Source organism: Bos mutus, chromosome 7, assembly GCF_027580195.1.
Source record: "Bos mutus isolate GX-2022 chromosome 7, NWIPB_WYAK_1.1, whole genome shotgun sequence".
In the NCBI taxonomy this organism is placed as follows: domain Eukaryota; kingdom Metazoa; phylum Chordata; class Mammalia; order Artiodactyla; family Bovidae; genus Bos; species Bos mutus.
The window spans coordinates 81,344,208-81,363,698 of record NC_091623.1 but is presented as its reverse complement, the minus strand read 5'-3'; the positions used below and the strand labels follow the sequence as shown (position 1 = coordinate 81,363,698).

General features: G+C 38.5%; 1 protein-coding gene across 1 annotated transcript; it reads right to left on the bottom strand.

Annotated features, from left to right (window-relative positions):
• Positions 1–18,318: 18,318 nt before the first annotated feature.
• Positions 18,319–19,251, bottom strand: LOC102275875 (olfactory receptor 2T8). The gene has a single exon (XM_005910777.3). It carries the CDS (start codon positions 19,249–19,251, stop codon positions 18,319–18,321), a length of 933 nt encoding a protein of 310 aa, XP_005910839.3.
• Between the last annotated feature and the right edge of the window lie 240 nt (positions 19,252–19,491).

The following is a 19,491-nucleotide window of genomic DNA, read 5'->3' as shown; positions in this document are numbered from 1 at the left end:
CTTGCTGTGATTTATGTCAGAGAGTGTTTAACCTATGCTTTCCTCTAGGATTTTTATAGTTTCTGGTCTTACATTTAGATCTTTAATCCATTTTGAGTTTATTTTTGTGTATGATGTTACCCATCTAGTCAAGGCTATGGTTTTTCCAGTAGTCATGTATGGATGTGAGAGTTGGACTGTGAAGAAAGCTGAGCACCGAAGAATTGATGCTTTTGAACTGTGATGTTGGAGAAGACTCTTGAGAGTCCCCTGGACTGCAAGGAGAACCAACCAGTCCATTCTAAATGAGATCAGTCCTGGGTGTTCTTTGGAAGGAATGATGCTAAAGCTGAAACTCCAGTACTTTGGCTACCTCATGCAAAGAGTTGACTCATTGGAAAATGCTCTGATGCTGGGAGGGATTGGGGTCAGGAGGAGAAGGGGACGACAGAGGATGAGATGGCTGAATGGCATCGCTGACTCGATGGACGTGAGTCTGAGTGAACTCCAGGAGTTGGTGATGGATAGGGAGGCCTGGTGTGCTGCAGTTCATGGGGTCGCAAAGAGTCGGACACGACTGAACGACTGAACTGAACTGTTCAGTGTTAGAAAGTGTTCTAGTTTCATTCTTTTACAGGTGGTTGACCAGTTTTCCCACCACCATTTGTTAAAGAGATTGTCTTTTTTCTATTGTATAGTTCTGCCTCTGTCAAAGATATGGTGCCCATAAGTGAGTGGACTTATCTCTGGGCTTTCTATTTTGTTCTATTGATCTATATATCTGTCCTTGTGCCAGTACCATACTATCTTGATGACTGAAAAGTGAAAGTGAAATCACTCAGTCATGTCCAACTCTTCGCGACCCCATGGACTGTAGCCTACCAGGCTCCTCCATCCATGGGATTTTCCAGGCAAGAGTACTGAAGTGGGTTGCCATTTCCTTCTCCAGGTGATTTTCCAGATCCAGGGATCAAACCCAGGTCTCCCGCATTGTAGGCAGATGGTTTACCGTCTGAGCCACCAGGGAAGTCCTCTTGATGACTGTAGATTTGTATTATAGTCTGAAATCAGGCAGGTTGATTCCTCCAATTCCATTCTTCTTTATCAAGATTGCTTTGGCTATTTGAGGTTTTTTTGTATTTCCATACAAATTGTGAATTTTTTTTTGTTCAAATTTGAAATTTGTTCCAATTCTGTGAAATATACTGTTGGTAGCTTGATAGGGATTACATTGAATTTATAGATCACTTTGAGTGGTACACTCATTTTCACTATATTGATTCTCAAATCCATTAGCATGGTATATTTCTCCATCTATTTGTGTCATCTTTGATTTCTTTCGTCAGTCTTTTATACTTTTCTATATAGGTTTTTTGTTTCTTTAGGTAGTTTTATTCCTAAGTATTTTATTCTTTTTGTTGCAATGGTGAATGGAATTGTTTCCTTAATTTCTCTTTCTAATTTCACATTGTTACTGTATAAGAATGCAAGGGGTTTCTGTGTATTAATTTTATATCTTCAAATTTACTATATTCATTGATTAGCTCTAGTAATTTTCTGATGGTATCTTTAGGGTTTTCTATGTAGAGGATCATGTCATCTGCAAATACTGAGAGTTTTACTTCTTCTTTTCCAATCTGGATTCCTTTTATTTCTTTTTCTTCTATGACTGCTGTGGCTAAAACTTTCAGAACTAAGTTGAATAGTAGTGCTGGGAGGGGGCACCCTTACCTTGTTCCTGACTTTAGAGGAAATGCTTTCAATTTTTCACCATTGTGGATAATATTTGCTCTGGGTTTATCAAATATGGCTTTTATTATGCTGAGGTATGTTCCTTCTATGCCTGCTTTCTGGAGAGTTTTTATCATAAATTTCGAATTTTGTCAAAGGTTTTCTCTGCATCTATAGAGATAATCATATGGTTTTTATCTCTCAACTGGTTAATGTGGTGTATCACATTGATCAATTTATGAATAGTGACGAATCCCTGCTTCCAAATAGGAAAATGAGTACATCAAAGTTGTATACTGTCACCCTGCTTATTTAACTTTATGCAGAGTATATCATGAGAAACGCTTGGCTGAAAGGAGCACAAGCTGGAACCAAGATTGCTGGGAGAAATATCAATAACCTCAGATATGCAGATGACATCACCCTTATGGCAGAAAGCGAAGAGGAACTAAAAAGCCTCTGGATGAAAGTGAAAGAGGAGAGTGAAAAGGTTGGCTTAAAGCTCAACATTCAGAAAATGAAGATCATGGCATCTGGTCCCATCACTTCATGGGAATAGATGGGGAAACAGTGGAAACGATGTTAGACTTTATTTTTGCGGGCTCCAAAATCACTGCAGATGGTGACTGCAGCCATGAGATTAAAAGACACTTACTCCTTGGAAGGAAAGTTATGACCAACCTGGATAGCATATTGAAAAGCAGAGACATTACTTTGCCAACAAAGGTTCGTCTAGTCAAGGCTATGGTTTTTTCAGTGGTCATGTATGGATGTGAGAGTTGCACTGTGAAGAAAGCTGAGCACTGAAGAATTGATGCTTTTGAATTGTGGTGTTGGAGAAGACTCTTGAGAGTCCCTTGGACTGCAAGGAGATCCAACCAGTCCATTCTGAAGGAGATCAGCCCTAGGATTTCTTTGGAAGGACTGATGCTAAAGCTGAAACTCCAGTACTTTGGCCACCTCATGTGAAGAGTTGACTCATTGGAAAACACTGTGATGCTGGGAGGGATTGGGGGCAAGAGGAAAAGGGGATGACAGAGGATGAGATGGCTGGATGGCATCACCGACTCGATGGACGTAAGTCTGAGTGAACTTCGGGAGTTGGTGATGAACAGGGAGGCCTGGCGTGCTGCAATTCATGGGGTTGCAAAGAATTGGACACGACTGAGCGACTGAACTGAACTGAACTGAACTGAAGAATCCCTGCATCCCTGGGATAAAGCCCACTTGGTCATGATGTATGATCTTTTTAATATGTTGTTGGGTTCTGTTTGCTAGAATTTTAACAAGGGTTTTTGCATCTATGTTCATCAGTGATATTGGCCTGTAGTTTTATTTTTTGTGGCATCTTTGTCTGGTTTTGATATCAGGGTGATGGTGGCCTCATAGAATGAGTTTGGCAGTTTACCTTCCTCTGCAATTTTCTGGAAGAGTTTGAGTAGGATAGGTGTTAGCTGTTCTCTCAATTTTTGGTAGAATTCGCATGTGAAACAAACTGGTCCTGGGCTTTTGCTTTTTGGAAGATTTTTTATTACTGTTCCGATTTCTGTGCTTGTGATGGGTCTGTCAAGATTTTCTATTTCTTCCTGGTTCAGTTTTGAAAGGTTATACTTTTCTAAGAATTCGTTCATTTCTTCCAAGTTGTCCATTTTATTGGCATACTGATGCTGATACTAGTCTCTTATGATCCTTTTTATTTCTGTGTTGTCTGTTGTGATTTCTCTGTTTTCATTTCTTTGTTGATTTGAGTCTTCTCCCCCCTTTTTTTTTTTTTTGATGAGTCTGGCTAATGGTTTGTCTATTTTATTTATCTTCTCAAAGAACCCGCTTTTAGTTTTGTTGACTTTTGCTATAGTCTCCCTTGTTTATTTTTCATTTATTTCTGTTCTAATTTTTATGATTTCTTTCTTTTTACTAACCCTGGGGTTCTTAATTTCTTCTTTTCCTAGTTGCTTTAGGTGTAAAGTTAGGTTGTTATTTGAATTTTCTCTTGTTTCTTATGGTAAACCTGTATTGCTATGAATCTTCCCTTTAGCACTGCTTTTACTGAAGCCCATAGGTTTGGGTTGTCATGTTTTCATATTCATTTACTTCTATGCATATTTTGATTTCCTTTATGATTTCTCCCATAATCTGTTGGTTCTAGAGAAGCAACTTTTTCAGCCTCCATATGTTTGTATTTTTAATAGATTTTTTCCTGGTATTGACATCTAATCTTACTGCATTGTGATCAGAAAAGATGCTTGAAATGATTTCTTTTTTTTTTTTAAATTTACCAAGGTTTGATTTATGTTCTTGGATGTGATCTATCCTGGAGAATGTTCCATGTGCACTTGAGAAAAAAGTGAAATCCAATGTTTGGGGTGAAACGTCCTATAGATATCAATTAGGTCTAACTGGTCCATTGTATCATTTAAAGTTTGTGTTTCCTTGCTAATTTTCTGTTTGATTGATCTATCCATAGGTGTAAGTTGGGTAATAGAGTCTCCCACTATTATTGTGCTACTGTTAATTTCCCCTTCATACTTGTTACCATTTGCCTTATGTATGAGGTGGTCTTATGTAGGGTGCATATATATTTATAATTGTTGTATCTTCTTCTTGGATTGATCCTTGATCATGATGTAGTGTCCTTCTTTGTATCTTTTCACAGCCTTTATTTCAAAGTGTATTTTTTCTGATATGAGTATTGCTACTCCTATTTTCTTTTGGTCTCTATTTACATGACATATCTTTTTCCAGACCTTCACTTTCAATCTCTATGTTTCCCTTGGTTTGAGGTGGGTCTCTTGTAGACAGCATATATAGGGGTCTTGTTTTTTTATCCATTCAGACAGTCTTTGTCTTTTGGTTGGAGCATTCAACCCATTTACATTTAAGGTAATTATTGATATTTTGATTGATAATTATTGCCATTTACTTTGTTGTTTTGTGTTTGAGGCTAAAAGCCTTTTCTGTATTTCCTGTCTGGAAAAGATCCTTTAGCATTTGTTGAAGAGCTGGTATGGTGGTGCTAAATTCTCTCAGCTGTTGCTTGTCTGTAAAACCTTTGATTTCTCCTTCATATTTGAATGAGATCCTTGGTGGGTATAATAATCTAGGTTGTAGGATTTTTTTCTTTTACTTTAATTATGGCCTGCCATTCTCTTCTGGCCTGAAGAGTTTCTACTGAAAAATCAGCTGTTATCCTTATGGGGATCCTATTATATGTTATTTGTTGCTTTCCCCTGCTGCTTTTAATATTTGCTCTTTGTGTTTGATCTTTGTTAGTTTGATTAATATGTGTCTTGGAGTGTTTTGCCTTGGGTTTATTCTGTTTGGGATTCTGGGTTTCTTGGATTTGGGTGTCTATTTCCTTCCCCATTTTAGAGAAGTTTTCAACTATTATCTCCTCAAGTATTTTCTCATGCCCTTTCTTTTTGTCTTCTTCTTCTGGGACTCCTATGATTCCTAACATTGCCCCAAAGGTCTCAGCAGTTGTCCTTATTTCTTTTAATTATTTTTCCTTTTTTCCTCTCTGCTTCATTTATTTCTATCATTCTATCTTCCACCTGACTTATCCTATCTTCTGCCTCAGTTATTCTACTGTTGGTTCCATCCAGAGTGCTTTTGACATTATTTATTGCATTATTCATTATTGATTGACTCTTCTTTATTTCTTCTAGGTCCTTGTTAAACATTCCTTGTATCTTCACAATCCTTGTCTCTAGTCTATTTATCTGCAACTCCATTTTGTTTTCAAGATTTCGGATCTTCTGTACTATCATTATTCTGAATTCTTTTTCAGGTAGATTGTCTATCTCCTCCTCTTTTGTTTGGTTTGGTGGGAATTTATCATGTTCTTTTACCTGCTGAACATTTCTCTGCCTTTTCATTTTTTAAGATTGCTCTGTTTGGGGTGCCCTTTCTGTAGGCTGGAAGTTCACGGTTCCTCTTTATTGTGGAGCCTGCTCCCTGTGGGTGGGGTTGGACTAGTGGGTTGTCAAGGTTTCCTGGTTAGAGGAGCTTGCATCTGTGTTCTGATGGGTGGAGCTGTATCTCTTCTCTCTGGAGTTTAATGAAGTGTACAGTAGTGAGCTTTAGGGTGGTTGTGAACTAACACCCCCCAAAAGATGTTCTTTTCATTATAGGGGACTGGAATGAAAAAATAGGAAGTCAAGAAACACCTGGAGTAATGGGCAGATTTGGCCTTGGAGTACAGAATGAAGCAGGGCAAAGGCTAATAGAGTGTTGCCAAGAGAATGCACTGGTCATAGCAAACACCCTCTTCCAACAACACAAGAGAAGACTCTACACATGGACATCAGATGGCCAACACCAAAATCAGATTGATTATGTTCTTTGCAGTCGAAGATGGAGTAGCTCTATACAGTGAGCAAAAACAAGACAGGGAGAGCTGACTGTGGCTCAGATCATGAACTCCTTATTGCCAAATTCAGACTTAAATTGAAGAAAGTGGGGAAAACCACTAGGTCATTCAGGTATGACCTAAATCAAATCCCTTATGATTATACAGTGGAGGTGAGAAATAGATTTAAGGGACTAGATCTGATAGACAGAGTGCCTGATGAACTATGGATGGATGTTCATGGCATTGTACAAGAGACAGGGATCAAGACCATCCCCAAGGGGGAAAAAAATGCTAAAAAGCAAAATGGCTGTCTGAGGAGGCCTTACAATTAGCTATGAAAAGAAGAGAAGTGAAAAGCAAAGGATAAAGGGAAAGATATACCCATTTGAAGACAGAGTTCAAAGAAGAGCAAGGAGAGATAAGGTAGCCTTCCTTAGTGACAAATGCAAAGAAATAGAGGAAAACAATTGAGAAACAATCTAGGAAAGATGAGATATCTTCAAGAAAATTAGAGATACCAAGGGAACATTTCATGCAAAGATGGGCTCGATAAAGGACAGAAATGGTATGGACCTAACAGAAGCAGAAGATATTAAGAAGAGGTGGCAAGCATACACAGAAGAACTGTAAAAAAAAGACCTTCACAACCCAGATAATCATGATGACGTGATCACTCACCTAGAGCCAGACATCCTGGAATGTGAAGTCAAGTGGGCCTTAGGAAGCATCACTACAAATAAAGCTAGTGGAGGCACTGGAATTCCAGTTGAGCTACTTCAAATCCTGAAAGATGATGCTGTGAAAGTGCTGCACTCAATATGCCAGCAAATTTGGAAAACTCAGCAGAGGCCACAGAACTGGAAAAGGTCAGTTTTCATTCCAAGCCCAAAGAAAGGCAATGCCAAAGAACGATCAAACTGCCAATGATTTTCCTCATCTCACAGGCTAGTAAAGTAATGCTCAAAATTCTCCAAGCCAGGCTTCAGCAAAACGTGAACCGTGAACTTCCAAATGTTCAAGCTGGTTTAGAAAAGGCAGAGGAACCACAGATCAAATTGCCAACATCCACTGGATCATTGAAAAAGCAAGAGATTTCCAGAAAAAGATCTATTTCTGTTTTATTGACTATGCCAAAACCTTTGACTGTGTCAATCACAATAAACTGTGGAAAATTCTGAAAGAGATGGGAATACCAGAAAACCTGACCTGCCTTTTGAGAGCCTTGTATGCAGGTCAGGAAGCAACAGTTATAACTGGACATGGAACAACAGACTGGTTCCAAACAGGAAAAGGAGTACATCAAGGCTGTATATTGTCATCCTGCTTATTTAACTTATATGCAGAGTACATCATGAGAGTAGAGGTTAGGCTCTCAAAAATACAGTATTAAAAATACAAAACAAAAAAAATTATAGAAAATATATATATGAGATTTGCTTTAAAACAGGGTCTTTTTTTGCAAGGTAATAGTAGGTTATAAAAATCAAAATTAAAGGAGTAATAAAGAACTTAAATTTTTTTAAAAATTAAAAAGTTAATAGCAAAAATAAATCTAGGAAGTTCTCTGGAGCTCTTGAGGGCAGTGTGGGGTCAGTTCAGTTTCAGCGAAGTACGAGCTTATACTTGTTCTCGAGGTCTATTGGCCGCCTCCAACCCTTAGTCAATGTTAACTACAAGGTTTTAATCTGTTACACCTGTCACTTCCAGAGTGGTTCCCTCTTCTTCATTTGTTTTGCCTTCCTCTGTTTGCAAGTCTCTTCAATGTCTAATTTCTGATCTAACACAAGCGGACGAAGGTGATCATCTTCTTAGGCTCTTGTTCAGTTGTGTTGTGGGGAGGAGCGGACACTGAAAACAAATATCGCTGGTGTGTATGGGGAGTGCTCACAGTGTATGGACCACACTGGGTTGGCCCCAGCTCAAGGCAGTGTGTGTTTCCTGGGTCTACATTGCTCAGGCTCCAGGGTTCTCTATAGGGGCGCTGTTCAAAACAGGTCCTGCATTTCATGCACTTCCCAGGTCTAAGCCACTCAGGCTCTTGGGTACTCCACAAGGGCACAGATTTGGTTGGGCATACATTTTGTGCCCTTTCCAGGTCTGAGAAGCTCAGACAACCAGGTGTATGGCAAGTGAACTGTCCCAGGTGGGCTGTGTGTCTTAATCACCACCCCAGTCCTGGTCGCTCAGTTTCCCAGGTGTGCCATGTGTCTCCTTTGGGGAGCTGATCTCAGGTTGTGACCCTCCTGGCAGGTGTCAACTATCCACGATCCCAGGAGAAAGTGGTTAGCAACTGGGAGCCTGTTCACAGTTTGGTGGAGGATGCCAGTCTCTCGGACCAAGATTGGAGCAGCCCCTTGTCTTCTGGCTCTGGCTGTCACACACTTGCCTCTCTGCCTTTGGTGGGGGGTAAGGGCCTTGTATGCAGCTGGCTAGCTCTCCTTTGGTATTCGGTCAATTCTTTGTTCTGTGAGCAGGCCAGGCTTTGTGTTAGAGCCTTTCACTGGAAAGTTCTTTTTTTTTTTTTCTTTCTCTCTCTGGCAATCCCGTTATTTGGGTTGCTATGTCACGTTAACTCCCTTAGATGGTCCTCAGGGCATTCAGGCCTAGTCCTTACCCTAAGCACTTATTATGCAACCCACACCTCCCTGTCCAGCCCCTGCTTACTGGTGGTGGACATGAGTGTCCAGGCTACTTCTCTGCTGGCAGTTGTGGTTAGGCACATATTCTGTGGATTTCTTTTATTTTTTTTTCTCTCCCAGTTATGTTGCCCTCTGAGATTCCAAAACTCCCCACAGATCTGCCTGTGAGAGGGTTCCCTACTGTTTGGAAATTTCTCCTCCTTCACGACTCCCTCCTCAGGACGGGTCTCCATCCCTAACTCTTTTGTCTCTTTTTTTGTCTTTTATATTTTGTCCTACCTCCTTTCAAAGAGAATGGGCTGCTTTTCTGAGTGACTGATGTCCTCTGTCAGTGTTCAGAAGTTGCTTTCTGGAAGTTGCTCAGCATTCAAATGATCTTTTGATGCATTTGTGGGGGAGAAAGTGGTCTCCCCATCCTATTCCCCCTGCCATCCTGGGACCATCCCCCAGCCTCAAGCTTTCTTTATTTGCTTTCATTCTTAGTTCTTTTCGTTTTTCTCCTTTGACCAGATAATTTCCCCAGACTTTTCTTTTCCTGCTTGTTTCAGTGCTGTTGAAGCCCTCTGTTTTTTTAGATCTGTTATGATAATCTACAAACTCATTTTTGTTAGCACTTTTAAATATTTTGCATTTCTTCATTATGTCCTCATATTATTCATAAGTTGCTTTCCTAAATTCAGTGAGCCTAAATATAGAAAGCTGCCATCAAAGCAAGTTTACCTAAGAAAATAAGAAATATTTCAAATAAACAACCTAACCTTATGACTAAAGCAAATAGAGAAAGAAGAAAAAACATAAGCCAAATTTAGTATAAGAGAAGAAATCACAATGATCCAAGCAAAAATAAATGACACTGAGACTAAAAAACACAATAGAAAAATTTTAATAAAATTAAAAGCTAGTTTTGAAAAGATAAACAGAACAGATAAACATTTAGCCAGACTCCCTGAATGAAAAAGGTGAGAAGGCACAAATAAATAAAATCAGAAATTAGAAGGAAATCTGCAATCAACACCACAGAAATACAAAGAATTATTAGAGACAACTTTGAGAAACTATATGCCAATAAAATGAACAAGCTAGAAAATATGGAAAATTTTATCAAATGTGTCATCTTGCATGACTGAACCACAAAAAAAAAAAAAAATAGAAAACATTGGAACAGACCTATTAACAGTTCAGTTCAGTTAAGTTCAGTCACGCAGTCGTGTCCTACTCTTTGTGACCCCATGAATCACAGCACACCAGGCCTCCCTGTCCATCACCAACTCCTGGAGTTCACTCAGACTCACGTCCATCGAGTCAGTGATGCCATCCAGCCATCTCATCCTCTGTCGTCCCCTTCTCCTCCTGCCCCCAATCCCTCCCAGCATCAGAGACTTTTCCAATGAGTCAGCTCTTCACATGAGGTGGCTGAAGTACTGGAGTTTCAGCTTTAGCATCATTCCTTCCAAATAATTTAACTTCTATGCAAAGTACATCATGAGAAATGCTGGACTGGAAGAAACACAAGCTGGAATCAAGATTGCCGGGAGAAATATCAATAACCTCAGATATGCAGGTGACACCACCTTATGGCAGAAAGTGAAGAGGAACTCAAAAGCCTCTTGATGAAAGTGAAAGTGGAGAGTGAAAAAGTTGGCTTAAAGCTCAACATTCAGAAAACGAAGATCATGGTATCTGGCCCCATCACTTCATGAGAAATAGATGGGGAAACAGTGGAAACAGTGTCAGACTTTACTTTTCTGGGCTCAAAAATCACTGCAGATGATGACTGCAGCCATGAAATTAAAAGATGCTTACTCCTTGGAAGGAAAGTTATGATCAACCTAGATAGCATATTAACAGTACTGAAATTAAATTAGGAATTTAAAATCTCCCAACAAACAAAAGACCAGGACAAGATGATTTTGCAGGTGAATTTCACATTTAGAGAATAGTTAACAGCTGTATTTCTGAAACTGTTTCAAAATGTGCAGAGGAAAGGAAACTTCCAAACTCATTCTTAGACTGTCATCACCATGATACCAAAACCAGACAAAACTACCCAACAAAAAGAAGAAAATCACATGCCAATGACTGATAAATATAGGTACAAAACTCCTCACAAAATATGAACAAATCAATTCCAATATATATTAAAAGGCTTGTACACCATGATCAAGTGGAATTTATCCCAGAGATGCAAGTTTTTTTTCAATATCCACGAATAATTCAATGTGATACCCACCTTAACAAACTGAAGGATAAATCCATATGATCATTTCAATATATAAAATTAAAAAAAATAATAATGCAACACATTCATGCTAAATACTCTCCAGAGCATGGGCATAAGTGGAATATATTGCAGTATGATAAAGACCATGTATGACAAACTCACAGCTAACATCATGCTCAACAGGATGAGCATTTCCTCTATACTCAGACAGAGACAAGACAAGAATACATAATCTCTCTACTTTGATTCAACATAGTTTTGGAGCTAAAAAGAAACAAAGTGAATCCAAATTGGAAAAGACGTAAAACTGTCACTGTTTGTAGATGACATAATAATATACATAGAAAATCATATTACTAGAAACTACTCAGTTCAGTTCAGTTCAGTCGCTCAGTCCAACTCTTTGCAACCCCATGAATCACAGCATGCCAGGCCTCCCTGTCCATCACCAACTCCCGGAGTTCACTGAAACTCATGCCCATCGAGTCAGTGATGCCATCCAGCCATCTCATCCTCTGTTGTCCCCTTGTCCTCCTGCCCTCAATCCTTCCCAGCATCAGAGTCTTTTCCAATGAGTCAATTCTTTGCATGAGGTGGCCAAAGTATTGGAGTTTCAGCTTTAGCATCAATCCTTCCAATGAACACCCAGGACTGGTCTCCTTTAGAATGGACTGGTTGGATCTCCTTGGAGTCCAAGGGACTCTCAAGAGTCTTCTCCAACACCACAGTTCAAAAGCAATTCATTAATTCAGCAAAGTAACTGGATAAAAAATAAATATACATAAGTAAATGAATATACAGAAATCTGCTGCATTTGTATACAATAACATCAAGCTATCATAGTGAGAAATCAAGAATACTATTGCATCAAAAAGAATAAATACCTAAGAATGAACATATATAAGGCAAAAGTACTATATTCTGAAAACTATAAGATGCTGATGAAGAAATTGAAGGTGAGAAAAACAGATGGACATATACACTGTACTCTTGAGCTTATTGTATGTATTTCTACTATTCCATGACATGGGTCAGAAAAGATATTGCTGAGATTTATGTCAGAGAGTATTCTGCCTATGTTTTCCTTTAAGTGTTTGATAGATCCAGTCTCACATTTTGGTTATTAATCTATTTTAAATAATTTTCTGTGTGTATGGTATTAGAGTATTCTAATTAATATCATTGTTTTGCATGTAGCTGTTCAGTTTTCCCAGCACCATTTATTGAAGAGATTTTCTTTCTCTAATTGTATAGTCTTGCATGTTTTGTAGTAGATTAATTTACTTTCTATCCTGTTCCAATAATCTATAAGGCTTTTGCACAACAAAGGGAACCATAAGCAAAATGAAAAGACAATCCAAAAAATGGGAGAAAACATTTGGAACTGATGTGACTGACAAAGGATTAGTCTTCAAAATTTATGCTGCAGCTGCTAAGTCACATCAGTCACGTCCGACTCTGTGTGACTCCGTAGACGGCAACCCAACAGGCTCCTCTGTCCCTAGGATTCTCCCAGGCAAGAATACTGGAATGGGTTGCCATTTCCTTCTCCAATGCATGAAAGTGAAAAGTGAAAGTGAAGTCGCTCAGTCGTGTCTGACTCTTCGTGACCCCATGGACTGTAGCCTACCAGGCTCCTCCATCCATGGGATTTTCCAGGTAAGAGTACTGGAGCAGGTTGCCATTGCCTTCTCTGTCAAAATTTATAAACAGCTTAATATAATCAGAACAAACCACCCAATCAAAAAGTGGGCAGAAGACTTAGACATTTCTCCAAAGATATACAGATGGCCAATAAGCACATGAAAAGATTTTCAACATCAATAATTATTATAGAAATGTGAATCAAAACTACAATGAGATAGCACCTCACATCAGTCAAAATACCTGTCATACTGAGTGAATTCAGAGAAAGAGAAATATCATATGATATATTACTTACATGCAGAATCTAAAAAAGTGATGCAAGTAAACAGATTTACAAAACATAAGCCGACTCAGACTCATAGAGAAAAAACTTATGCTTACTATACAGGAAGGGTGGGGGAAGGAATTGTTAGGGAGTGTGGAACTGACATGCACACACTGCTATATTTAAAATGGATAACCAACAGGGACCGATTGTGTGAGAAAGTGAAAGTGAAAGTCACTCAGTCCTGTCCAACTCTTTGTGACCCAAAGCTAGAATACTAGAGTGGGTAGCCTTTTCCTTGTCCAGGGGATTTTCCCAACCCAGGGATCGAGCCCAGGTGCCCCGCATTGCAGCTGGATAAGAAAAAGAACTCTCCTCAATATTATGTAACATCCTAAATGGAAAAATAATTTGGAAAAAAAAAAGATACATGTATATGTATAACTGAGTCACTTTGCTGTACACCTGAAACTATGACAGTATTTTTAATCAACAGTACTCTAATATAAATTAAAAAGTTAAAAAAATATATCTTGCTCTTGAATTAAAAGAATCAATTTATTAAAATGACTATAGTACCCAGGCCAATCCAAGAGATTCAGTGTAATCCCTATCAAATTATCAATGGCCTTTTTGCACAGAAGAGCCAAAACAATCTTGAGCAAGATTTATGGAGCTGGAGAAATCACACTCCCTGACTACACTGATGTAAGTGGGGTGTTAAATTTCCCTTCTATTATTATTAATTTATCCCTTTATGTCTGTTAATAGTTGTTTATATATTTTCATGCCCCTATATATATGCATGGGCTTTCCTGATGGCTCAGTGGTAAAGAATCCACCTGCCAGTTTAAGAGACATTGTTTCCATCCTTGGGTGGGAAAGATCCCCTGGAGAAGGAAATGGCAACCTACTCTTTAGTATTTCTGCCTGGGAAATCCCACGGACAGAGGAGCTTGGCAGGCTACAGTCCTTGAAATCACAAGAGTCAGACATGATTAACAACTCAACAGCAACAATTTGTATGCATGTTGTTGTTGTTCCGTCATCAGTCATGTCCGACTCTTTATGACTCCATTGACTGCAGCATGCCAGGCTTTCCTGTCCCTCTCCATCTCTTACAGTTTACTCAAGTTCATGACCATTGAATCAGTGATGCCATCCAACCATCTCATCCTCTGTTATTGTCTTCTCCTTCTGCCTTCAATCTTTCCCAGCATCAGAGTCTTTTCAAATGAATTGTCTCTTTGGATCAGGGGACCAAAATATTGGAGCTTCAGCATCAGTCCTTCCAATGAATATTCAGGGTTGATTTCCTTTAAAATTGACTATTTTGATCTCTTTGCTGTCCAAAGGACTCTCAGGAATCTTCTCCAGCACCACAGTTCAAAAGCACATTCTTCAGCGCTCTGCATTTTTTATGATCCAACTCTCAGATTTGTACATGACTACTGGAAAGATCATAGCCTTGATTATATGGACCTTTTCCAACAAAGTGATGTCTTTGCTTTTTAATACACTGTCTATGTTTGTTATAGCTTTCCTTCCAAAAAACAGTCATCTTCTAATTTCATGGCTGCAGTCACCATCCACAGTGACTTTAGAATCCAAGAAGAGGAAATCTGTCATTGCTTCCACCTTTATCCCTTCTATTTGCATGAAGTGATTGGGTCATATGCCAGGTTTTTTTTCTTTTTTTTTTTTAATATTCAGCTTTAAGCTGACTTTTTCACCTACTCTTTCACACTCATCAAGAGGCTCTTTAGTTCCTCTTTGCTTTTTGCCATTAGAGTAATATCTTCTGCACATCCGAGGTTGTTACTATTTCTCTTGGCAATCTTGATTCTAGCTTGTAACTCATCCAGTCCAGTATTTCACATAATGCGTTCTACATTTAAGTTAAATAAACAGGTTGACCATATACAACCTTGTCATACTCCTTTCAAAATTTTGAACCAGTTTTTCCACCTAAGGTTCTAACTTGCTTCTTGACATGCATACGGTTTTCTCAGGAGACAAGTAAGATGGTCTGGTATTCCCATCTCTTGAAGAGTTTTCCACAGTTTGTTATGATACACACAAAGGCTTTAGTGTGAAAAAGAAGTAGATGCTTTTTGGTTCACTGATTCCTAAGATGTTGATATTTATTCACGTCCAATGACCAGTGACTATGACCAATGTGTTCTTTTGACAAAACTCTGTTAGCCTTTGCCTTGCTTCATTTTATACTCCAATGCCAACTTTTCCTGTTATTCTGGGTGTCTCTTGACTTCCTAGTTTTGCATTCCAATTCACTATGATGAAAAGGACATCTTTTATTCTGTTAGTTTTAGAAGGTCTTGTAGGTCTTCAAGGAAATGGTCAACTCTAGCTTCTTCAGCATTGTTGGCTGAAGATTTTTGGTAGCTGCATGAATAGATTTTAGTAACTTGATTTTAGTGTGGCTATTTGATTACTGAGATACTGAATGGTTCGCCTTGGAAATGAACCAAGTTTTTTTTGTTTGTTTGTTTGTTTGTTTTTTGAGATTGTGCCCAAGTAGTGCATTTTGGTTGCAGCATGTGGGATCTAGTTCTCTGACCAGGAATCAAAACCAGGTCTTCTGTATTGGGAGCATGGTGTCTTAGTCACTGCATTTTGGAATCTTTTTTGACTGTGAGGGCTACTCCATTTCTTCTAACAGATTCTTGCCATAGTATTAGATATAATGGCCATCTGAATTAAATTTGGTATTCCCATCCATTTTAGTTCACTGATTCCTAATACGTCAATGTTCAGTCTTGCCATCTCCTTCTTGAACACATCAAATTTACCTTGATTCATGGACCTAACATTAAAGATTACTATGCAATATTATTCTTTACAGCATTGGGCTTTACTTTTTACTACCAGACATCTCCACAATGAGGGCTATTTCCACTTTGACCCAGCCACCTCATTCTTTCTGGAGCTATCAATAGTTATTAATTGTGTCTGCTCTTTCTCAGTAGCCTATCATACACCCTCCAACCTGGGAGGCTTATCATCCAATGTCATATCTCTTTTGCCTTTTCATACTGTTCATGAGGTTCTCCAGGCAAGAATACTGGTGTCATCTGCCATTTCCTCTTCCAAAATGATCACATTTTGTCAGAACCCTTCACTATGACCTGTTCATCTTGGGTGGTCCTGCATAACATGACTCTTAGCTTTATTGAATTACACAAGCCCTTCCACCATAACAAGGCTGTGATTCATGAAGGGGTTGTGTACAATACCAAAATATTGTTTCCCTTAAAGATAGTGATTGGTGCAAAAAAGAGTGGAATATATGGCTGAGAGATACTGGGCCATATCTAATAGAAGTTCTTAGCTTAAGTACTTTCTTATGACCCTATTAATTTTACTAGCTCTATTGGTTGTATTCTACTTTATTAAAATTGTTTGCATTACCAAATGTGTGGCTGAGTCTTTGATAAAAATAATGATAATTAGTGGCTTGATACAATTGATCAAATATTTGGTTGTATATTGGAGAAGGTAATGGCACCCCACTCCAGTACTCTTGCCTGGGAAATCCCATGGACGGAGGAGCCTGGTAGGCTGCAGTCCATGGGGTCACAAAGAGTCAGACATGACTGAGTGACTTCACTTTCATGCACTGGAGAAGGAAATGGCAACCCACTCCAGTGTTCTTGCCTGGAGAATCCCAGGGACAGGGGGAGCCTAGTGGGCTGCTGTCTATGGGGTCGCACAGAGTCGGACACAACTGAAATGACTTAGTAGTAGTGGTTGTATATGATCAATGATTGTAATATTGTAACTCTAAATATAGGAAGAAGCAACAAAGAGAACCATTTCCTGGACCATAAGAGGAAGATAAGAAGTCCAGAAGCATTTGGCTACACTGTTAAAAGAGCCTAATCCAATAATAGCTCATTGAGTGATCTATCAACAAAATCCTTAGCTGATCTGGGCATAAGCAGTCCTACCACTGTGAGAAAAACTGGTCCAAAAATGCCTTCCAAAATTTGGTCAAAGTAAAACCAAAAGGGAGGAGATTATAAAATAAAGACATTTTCTCACCATCCTATTGTACAAGTTATTAACCACTGCAGTTGCTGACCTAAATACACCCTGAAAGGAATTCAGGGTGAAGATCAGGATGTGGAATCTTGAGCTTGTAGAAAACTGTTAGAACTGCCCTCAGATTTGTTTCAGGAAAAAATTTTATGAATTGAATTTTTGCCTCTTCCTATACATAGAAAAGAACTAAAACCATTATCTAAAATATCTATCCATTGCAAATAGCATTTAACCATCTACCAAAATGTGATATGATTCTATTTAAAAATTTCAAATATTCTTACGAACATCATATGTCATCTATCAGTAAACAATAAAATTATGTAACTTTAGAAATTTCAAAATGTTATTTTCTTTTTTTTTTTTTTCAAAGATTGAATGAACCATTAACAAAGGAAGACATATAAATAGGCAATAAGCTAATGCAAAAGTCTGCAGCATCATTACACATTAGGGAAATACAAATTAAAACAAAATGAGTTACATTAAATAAGACAGACAAAAATGTTAGCATTAATAATACCCAACTGTGGCCAGTTTGGAGCAACTGCTGCTCATGTGCTCTGCTGGCAAGAGTTTAAAATCAAATATCCACATCAAAAACAAGTTACTAAAAAGGTATTCATGCAGCTACAAAAAGTAAACACATATGATCATAGACAGAAAGGGATAATAGCAATTTTAGTCATAAGAATCCCACACTGAAAATATAACCCAGTTGTCTATCAACAAAATAGTACATAAGTAAATATTGATACATACCAATAAGAAAGTACTACTTAGCAAAGAAAAAACTAAAATGCTGATAGTGTAAAGTTGTATAAGAATATTTAAAAATATAGCAATTAAAAGAAAGGCTTAAGATACAAGAAAAATACCTACTGCACAGTTTCATTGATATTAAATTCTAGTATAGATTAAAATAATTGTTAGAGATGTGAATCAGACCAGTATTTGTTTCTGGGTTGAGTGACTTCACTAGAAAAGGAAATGTGGGACATTTCTAGTTTCATGAAAGTTTTGTCTCTTGGTACTGGGTGTAAGCTATAAGTGCAGGTACTATTGAAACGAGTTGAAAGTTAGCCTAAACATGTGAGTTTTCTAGGGTTCATAAGTTATACCTCAATTAAAAAAAAAAAAACTTCAATATTGCTTGACTACTCATTCTTTCAACAAGTATTTATTGTGAAGGGGGATGTAGGAACATTTGAATAAAGATTTGTGATCAACAGATTTTAATAACCAGTAATCTAATTTGTTGAGGACAGTTTAGTAAAGTATCCAAAGCTAGACGTCTATCTCCATTTCAAAGTACAACAGAAATAACAGTTACAGATATAATGTGTATGTAACTTCTCTCAAGGAAATCTTGTATAATCACTTTGCACAGCCTTGAACTCTAGGGCAAGTCAACGTAATCTTATTCATAGGCAGCACATCTATTCATACACTTTTGCAGAGCTCCCTTGACCTCACTGTTCCTCAGACTATAGATGAGGGGGTTCAGCACAGGGGTGAAAATAGTATAGTACACTGACACAACCTTATTGTAGTTAGCTGACTTATAGGATTTAGGTCTCATGTAGGTAAAAATGCCAGCTCCAAAAAAGAGTCCCACCACAGACAGGTGGGAGGAGCAGGTGGCAAATGCCTTCTTGCGGGCTTCATTAGAATGCATGTGGAGAACAGCAGCAAGGATGAGACTATAGGAAATCAAGATGAGGGAAATGGGGATCAGGAGCATTAACACACAGCAGATGTACATGACATACTCAAAGACAGAAGTGTCAGCACAAGCCAAACGCACAAGAGTGGGCGCCTCACAAAAGAAGTGATCAATCTCATGTGTGCTGCAAAATGAGAAGTTCAGGGTAGCAGCAGCCTGCATGAGTCCATCAACTGCACCAAGGAACCAAGACCCCAAAATCATACTGAGACATACTTTCCAACTCATGAGGACTGGGTATCTCAGTGGATGGCAAATAGCAACATAGCGGTCATAGGACATGGCTGCTAAGAGGAAGCACTCACCCCCTCCTAAAGTGAGGAAGAAGAAGATCTGGAACCCACAGCCAGCAGGGGAGATGAACTTCCTGCCAGTCAAATAGTCAATGGCCATTTTGGGCACTATGGCGGAAATCAGCATCAGGTCCATGAGGGAGAGTTGGCTCAGGAGGAAGTACATGGGCCTGTGGAGTCGGGGGTCCAGGAGAATCAGGAGAAGCATGAGGGCATTGCTAACTAGGGAGGTGAAGGCAATTATAAGAACCAACACAAAGAGAAATTGGTGGGCTCCTGTGTGGTTAAAGAGACCTAGGAGAATGAAATCTGCCGTGATATTCCAGTTTTCCATGATTTCAAACAAAAGTGATACTGCAAATGGAGAAATAGATGATAATTACATATAAAAAACATACTAAAATCTATTGAAACACACTAAAATCCAATAATTTTTGATACTGATTAAACTTTAAAGGCATTTTTACTTTCAAAATAAGAGGACTTATATTTTTATGCCTAGGCCATGGAAGAACTGAGTCTGCAAATGGAAACATAATTTGCAATTGTTAGTGCATTTACTTCAAATTTGCCA

Bases quoted from the DNA above. Each gene is read 5' to 3' on its own strand.
- LOC102275875 (XM_005910777.3), bottom strand. From the start codon at position 19,251: ATGGAAAACTGGAATATCACGGCAGATTTCATTCTCCTAGGTCTCTTT.